At 35.7% G+C, this 7,029-nt stretch overlaps 1 protein-coding gene across 1 annotated transcript; it reads left to right on the plus strand.

The window, feature by feature from the left end:
• The first annotated feature begins 4,483 nt into the window (after window positions 1-4,483).
• LOC114923631 (mas-related G-protein coupled receptor member H-like) lies at window positions 4,484-5,596 on the plus strand. Its single transcript, XM_029286864.1, has one exon. It carries the CDS (start codon window positions 4,484-4,486, stop codon window positions 5,594-5,596), a length of 1,113 nt encoding a protein of 370 aa, XP_029142697.1.
• The last annotated feature ends 1,433 nt before the right edge of the window (window positions 5,597-7,029 follow it).

Consider the following 7,029-nt stretch of genomic DNA (forward strand, 5'->3'; position numbering starts at 1 on the left):
GACTCTTGTACAATATTAATGAAGCTTACAATATGTGAAACTGGATGAGTTCCATTACTCATATTTTTCTGAACACCAGAGAGATAATAATAATAATAATAATAATAATAATAATAATAATAATAATAATAATAATAATAATAATAATAATAATAATAATAATAATAATAAAAATTCTATTTCAATGTCTCTCTGATAATTTGGGAGAGATACTGCCTCAAATCAAGTTGATTCCCAAAATTTAGTAAAAAACAATATTACTGAGTTTTTATGGAAGGTGAGGCATGGTTGACATATTTTGAAATTCTCATCCATTCACAAAAAAGCAGTAAAAATATCTGTGCCTAAATCCACTTGAATCAAAAGAAGCTCATGAAAAAAAAAAAAGAGAGACACTAATTAATGTATTTGCTAATATTCAAATAGGGAACATAATCACAAATCCCTCTCATGTATAAAGGGTTCCCCACTGATTTCATGTAATGTACTCTAAAGTTTAAGCCTTGGTTCAGTTCTATATAAAAGAATACCTTTAGTCTATTAATAGGTTTCTTCTTTTAAAAGACCTTTTAAGGCCTAATCTTTAGAAGAGAGAGTTTCGGCCATAGAAGAAGAAAGAATAGAACAGTTTGGAACTCAGTCCATTATAATAATTTTTTAAACTTCAAATGATCTCAAGAGAGAGTTACAGTAGACTATTTTCCCATTTTACCAAAATAAATTATCTGCATGCACCCATAGAGGAATGGTTTTGAATGTTATTCCTAGAAACAAATGATAAATTAAAGAAAGGATTTGGCAATTCATTTTTCCAAGGAACTAGGCTGCCCATGAATGCATTCTCCCTCTCAGAGCTATCTTTGATAGAGCAACAGTTTGATTGGTCCAAATTCATGGTTTGATTTGAAGTTATTTTAAGGCAAGAAACACACGAAGCCATAATATGAGCTCTACAAAACCTCTGCCTAAACTAAGCCATCCCCAAAGTGTGGTTTCACCGCAAGGCACTAACATTCTGCCCCTATAACATAGCCAATCCTTCAGGTAGTAGACACAGAGATTCATATATACCTGGAAATAAGGAATGGTGAGTAATCTTCACCTTTCTTGAATACAAAACATGTATTCCTCTACATCAGGTCCTGGAATGTCTCCTTGGCATAGAAAGACTTTAAGAAAAGCATTCCAAAAGGAATAGATGTCTTTGTAAAATGTATGTCTTCTGTGGATTCTTTGCTAAGCAATGAATCTCCTCAGACTTATTTGGTAAAATGGTTTCACGGTTTAGTCGTTATTAGATTAGAAAGTGATGTTTCTTTTTGACAGTTAAGATAACTATCAAAAGGAAATGCAGAAGGGGAATAATCTTACTAAAGAGGATAGTTTTGGTAGACAGTTGTGGTGATTTTATCTATTTATGTATCACAAAACTGTTTTGGGTGGCCTTCAACCAATTAAACAGTATATGAAACAATTTAAGATCCAACAGCATTATAAATAAACACAGAAATAGCAAGGCAAATTCTTTCAAAAAATAGCAATCCTTGTGAAATTGAAAATGGATTTAGGCAGCTTCCTCTGTTACTGACTCCTTAAGTGGTAAAATGCAAGTACTTATCAAGAGAACATCACATTTGACTATGACTATTTTGTTTGTTACAGTTAGGTTAAGGTATATTTTTCAATAGATTATGGAGTGAGGTCACCAGTTGGAACAGAGAGAACTGCAGTTCATACCCAGCAGAAATTAACTTTCAGAACTATTTAGAAGTTCTATCTCAGTTAAAACACTTCAGGCATTTCTGTGCATTTATTTATTTATTTTGGATAGAAGAGTGACACAGAAATCAGAATATACATAAACTAATTTGTCTTTGATAATTTTGAATATTGGAATCCCAATCAGATAAAAATAAAGAACTCTGGGATGTAAGGTAAAAGGCTTTTTTTATTAATTGCTGAGCTTTCGTTAACAACCTGTTAACATCATCAGAGCAAAGGGCTAAATGAGAAGGGGGGGGAGTAAGCACATAAATTTACATAACAGTTCAACAACGGTTGTAGTGAGGCATGTGCACATAGCGTGCTCAAGAAGCTCTTAAAGGGATAAAGCAGTCAGTCTCAAGACCATTTTCAAAAGTCGCGCTTGTCATATAATTTGAATATATTTGTAGTGCCACCCCCGTAGGGAGCGCTTAAGTCTGGGCCCTCCTGATCTCCCCTCCAAGTGGCTACCAGCCCAAAGAGGTCTCTCATGTTGGCTCCTCTGCCTAACAGGGCACGTAACATGGTGGCATTCAGTCACGATCGGCAGCCACGCACAAGGGGCGGTGATGGTCGCTCTCTCTCTGCGGTGACTCACTTGAGATGATGGTGGTTGATGTCAGGTAATAAGAACTTACAGGGAAGATGGTAGTCAATCTCTAATGACAACAACTTGCCCAGAACGATGTTAATCAGCCTCTGGTGACAGTAACTTGCCTAGAACGATGGTGATCAGTCTCTGGTGACAGCAACTTGCCTAAAAAATGGCAGCCAGTCTCTGATGGCAACAACTTGCCCAGAATGATGGTGCTTAGTCTCTGGTGACAGCAACTTGCCGAAAACAATGGCAGCCAGTCTCTGGTGGCAACAACTTGCCCAGGACGATGTTAATCCGTCTTTGATGACAACAACTTGCCCAGAACGATGGCAACCAATCTGCCACCCAGAATTGTTTTAAGATATATAAATGATTTCAAGAAATAAATAAAATTACCGCATTTGGCTATCCAAACAGTCGTTTTTGGTAAGGTTACTCCAAATGCATTTAACGATCAATAATTGTCCCCTCCTGCATTTCCTCCTAATAGTTATCTCAACAGACAAAAAAATAAAATTAGCCTTTCTAATCTGATAAACAATGAAACCACTTTATTAAGTAAGGCAGGGGAAGTTTTCATTGCTTAACGAAGAATCAGTGGAAGATGTTCGTTTTACTATAACAGCGTAATACATCTATTTCTTTTGGAATGCTTTTCTTAAACTTTTTCTATGCCAGGGAGCCATTCAAGAGCCTGATGTAGTGGAATATATGTTTTGTGTTTGAGAAAGGTGAAGATTACCCACCAGTCCTTATTTCCAGGTACATATGAATCTCTGTGTCTACTGCAGTACTTGAAGAACAGGCTATTCTATAGGGGCAGAATATTAGTGCCTTGGGATGGAGTCACACTATACGGATGGCTTAGTTTATGCAGAGGTTTTGTAGAGCTCATGTTATGGCTTTGTGTGTTGCCTGCCTCAAAATAATTTCAAATCAAACCTTGAATTTGCAAAAGTCAAACTGTTGCTCAGTCAAAGGTAGCTCTAAGAGGGACAACAAATTCAGAGGCAGCCTATTGTCTTGGAAAAATGAATTGCCAATTTCTTTAAGTTATCATTGTTTCTAAGAATATTATTCAAAGCCATTGCTCTATGGCTGTATGCAGATAATTTATTATGGGAAAATGGGAAAATAGTCTACTGTAATTCTTTCTTGACATCATCTGAAATTTTAAAAAATATTATAATAGACTGGGTACTAAAATGTTCTATTCTTTCTTCTACTATGGCCTAGACTCTGTCTTCTAAAGATTGGGTCTTTAAAGGCTTTTTCAAGAAGAATGCTGTTAATGGACTAAAAGTACTCTTTTGTTTATCTAAAACTGAACTAAGAGTTAAATCTTAGAGTAGATCACTTGAAATCAATGGGGAACCTTACATACATGGGAGGGATTTGTGGTTGTGTCCCTTGAAACTGCAGATTCTACTGTAATATTTTTAAAGTTTGCTGCATTAGTCTTGTGCAAGGAAACCGACTCTTTATTTGAATATTAACAAAAAATAAAAAATACAAAGTTTGTTTTAATGATTCAAGTGGATTCAGGCAGAGGTATCTTATAGCTTGTTTGTGATGGGAAGAGAATTTCAAAAGTATTATGTCAACCAGGCCTCATTTTCCATCAAAATTCAGTAATATTGTTTTTTGCTATATTTTGGGAACAAATTATCTGAAACAGAATCTTTCCCAAATTTCCATGGGTTTAAAATAGAATTCAGGATGTCTGTGATGTTCGGAAAAATATGAGAAATTGCAAATATGCATCTATTTTCCTAAAACTCCACCTCTCCTGCCAGATCCTTTGCGAATCTCTTACAAGTATCTTGCTGGCCAGTGGTAGATATGGGTTGTTTATTTATTCTGTCTATATATGTAATGCATTAGGCATTTATTTATTGGCTGCTTCTTGGCTTGCTTTCACAAGTTCTGTATTGTCATCAAGAAAATTGGAATAGCTTTGTCTTAAGAAAAAAATCCCTTTTAATCACTTTGTTTTCTTTTGGCTGTAAAAAAAATTCTGAAAATAATTTAGCATAATTTAGGACTTATTTTATGCCTGTTTTGCCTCTCTCTGCAGGTGTTTATGTACAAAAGGAAAACAAGAAAATTGAGCTGAGCAGAATGGCAGAATTTGGCCCTACCTCAATAGCCCCTTCAGAGATAAAATATAATATGTACAACCATTCAAATTCCTCAACATTTGCTACAGATGTGGAATATAATACCTACAACAATCTCAATTGGACTGACATTGGAAATTTCCAATTTGCAAATATTCCAAATTTTACTGAGATTATCGTCTTTAGTGTCATTCTTTTTACTCTCTGCTTTTTGGGACTTGTAGGGAATGGAAAAGTCATCTGGATCCTTGGTTTCCATATGAAAACGAATTCTTTCTCCATCTATGTCTTGAATTTGGCTGTGGCTGATTCTGGAGTACTCATAATGCAGGCTTTGATGCAAATATCCCAGATTCTTAGTCCAAATAATTTTAGAATAGATTTTATTTTCCTCCTCCTTTATTTTGTGTTATACAATACTAGTCAACTTTTACTGATAAGCATCAGTGTGGACCGTTGTGTATCTGTGCTTTTTCCAATTTGGCATCAATGCCATCGGCCACCCAAATTGTCCCTCCTTGTGTGTGTTATCACTTGGGTTCTGCCCTTTGTGTACTTTGCCTTGGAAATGGTGATTACATTTTCAGAGCCTTTTCTACTGTTTCAACTCATTTTCAATGGTCTAATTTCTTACCCACTGGTGGTCATTTCCTCTCTGATCCTGTTTGTTAAAATTTTCCTTAAACAACGCCAGCTAAAGCGGAAAAAAGTGTTGATGGTAACCTTGCTTTCTCTCATGGGCTTTATTGTATTTAGTTTGCCTCTGAGTATACTTTCCATTATTACTTACAGCATACTAAAAAACAATGATTTAAATTCGCTAGTCGATGCCCTGCTTGCGAATTCACTAATAGAAATTAAATTGATGGTTGACTTTATTTTAACTAATGCACATAATGTTCTTCCCTGGATTCAACATATAATTATTCTCGCATTGCTATCTAACATCTGTAACGCAGTAAATAGCAGCATCAACCCAATCCTTTATTTCCTGGCTGGGAGAAATAAAGAGGATCGATCCAGAGTATCCATGAAACTTGTGCTTCAAAGGGTTTTCAAAAACGAGGAAGACACCAAAGAAGATGGGACACAGCCTAATGAAAGCCAGTTATGAACATCTCTGAAAATACTGATGTTTCATGCTTTGCTGGTAGGGCAATGAGAATGGATTTTTATTTTTGTTTTTGTATGTTGCAATTTGTTAAATGCAAGCATGTACAATCAGTTGCCACTAAATTTCCCTCACATTTTATATCACGGAGACAAAAATAATGTTCCAAAGCAGAAGTTGAGAGAAGCTAACAATCAAGAACCTCTCTCCATCTAAAAACTGAAAAAAAAATCCTTGGGAGAAAACTAATTATATGTTTGAATTTGTTACATTTTAATGCAACTTCATTTGTACCATAGAGATTTTCATGTTAAGATGTAATTTTCTGTTTACATGTTTAAGGAGAATCAGTGAACATCAGTTTTCTCTTAGCTTGCTATACGGTTAGCTCTTAAAAGTCATCTCGGATAAACTATTTTTTAATCTAATGCTAGGAATGCTTAGTGTCTCATTCAAACAAGGTTGAGAAACACAGATGTAATATTTTGACTGTCTATCTTTAGATATTATTACTGGCAGGAGCATATATAAACATTGAAATCATTCAAATTTGCCTGTCGTATTTTTTTCTTTTATCAGGACAACAGAAATTACACAGTTTAAGAGATGACTGTCACCGGGGTTACAGGGATTCATGAAATTTGATCTAAATTACACTACAAAAAAATGTTGTGGTTTTTATATTTAGTATTTTGCTGCTTTAATTTTCATATAGATAAAACCTTTCAGGCAGTTTTTTTTATTGTAGCTGAGGAATTCTGGGAGTTGAAGTCCACAAGTCATAAAAGGGCCAAGTTTGAAGACCCCTGATCTAAACAGTAGCTAAGTAAGCCATGAGCAGTGGTGGCACAGTGGTGGGAATGCAGTATTGTAGGCTAATTCTGCCCGCCGCCTGGAGTTTGATCCTGATGGGGATCAAACTTGACTCAGCCTTCCATCCTTCTGAGACCGGTAAAATGGGGACCCAGAGTGTTGGTGGCAATATGCTGACGTTATAAACCACCCAGAGAGTGCTGTAAAGCACTATGGAGCAGTGTATAAGTCTCAGTGCTATTGCTAAACCAGATTCTTTTCCCTCACTTCATTCCTCCCTCTTTTGAAAAGCAATAGTAAAGCAAACAACCAGAGGTTTGATTTATATAGCCAAACATTTTAAAATTAACTATCTCTCTACTGGATGTGTTTGCAGCCAATTGCCTAAATGTGTGCATTGCAACTTTTGGAATTCTATTTAGAGCTAAGACTAATTATGCTGGTGGGAATACAGTCATCCTCTCTTAATTTGACTTCCTATGAAAGCAATCTCTATAGGTTAGATTTGTCCCTCATGGCTCCTTTGTTTCTTCACAAGTTTGGGGCCTCTTCTCTAGTTCTCTGCTCCCTGTGCTAGCCTAGCAGTGGCCCCTATTTCTTTCTTTCCTATGAGAAAATTATTG

The sequence above is a fragment of the Protobothrops mucrosquamatus genome, unplaced genomic scaffold, assembly GCF_001527695.2.
Source record: "Protobothrops mucrosquamatus isolate PMUCROS unplaced genomic scaffold, P.Mucros_1.0 scaffold5436, whole genome shotgun sequence".
Classification (NCBI taxonomy): domain Eukaryota; kingdom Metazoa; phylum Chordata; class Lepidosauria; order Squamata; family Viperidae; genus Protobothrops; species Protobothrops mucrosquamatus.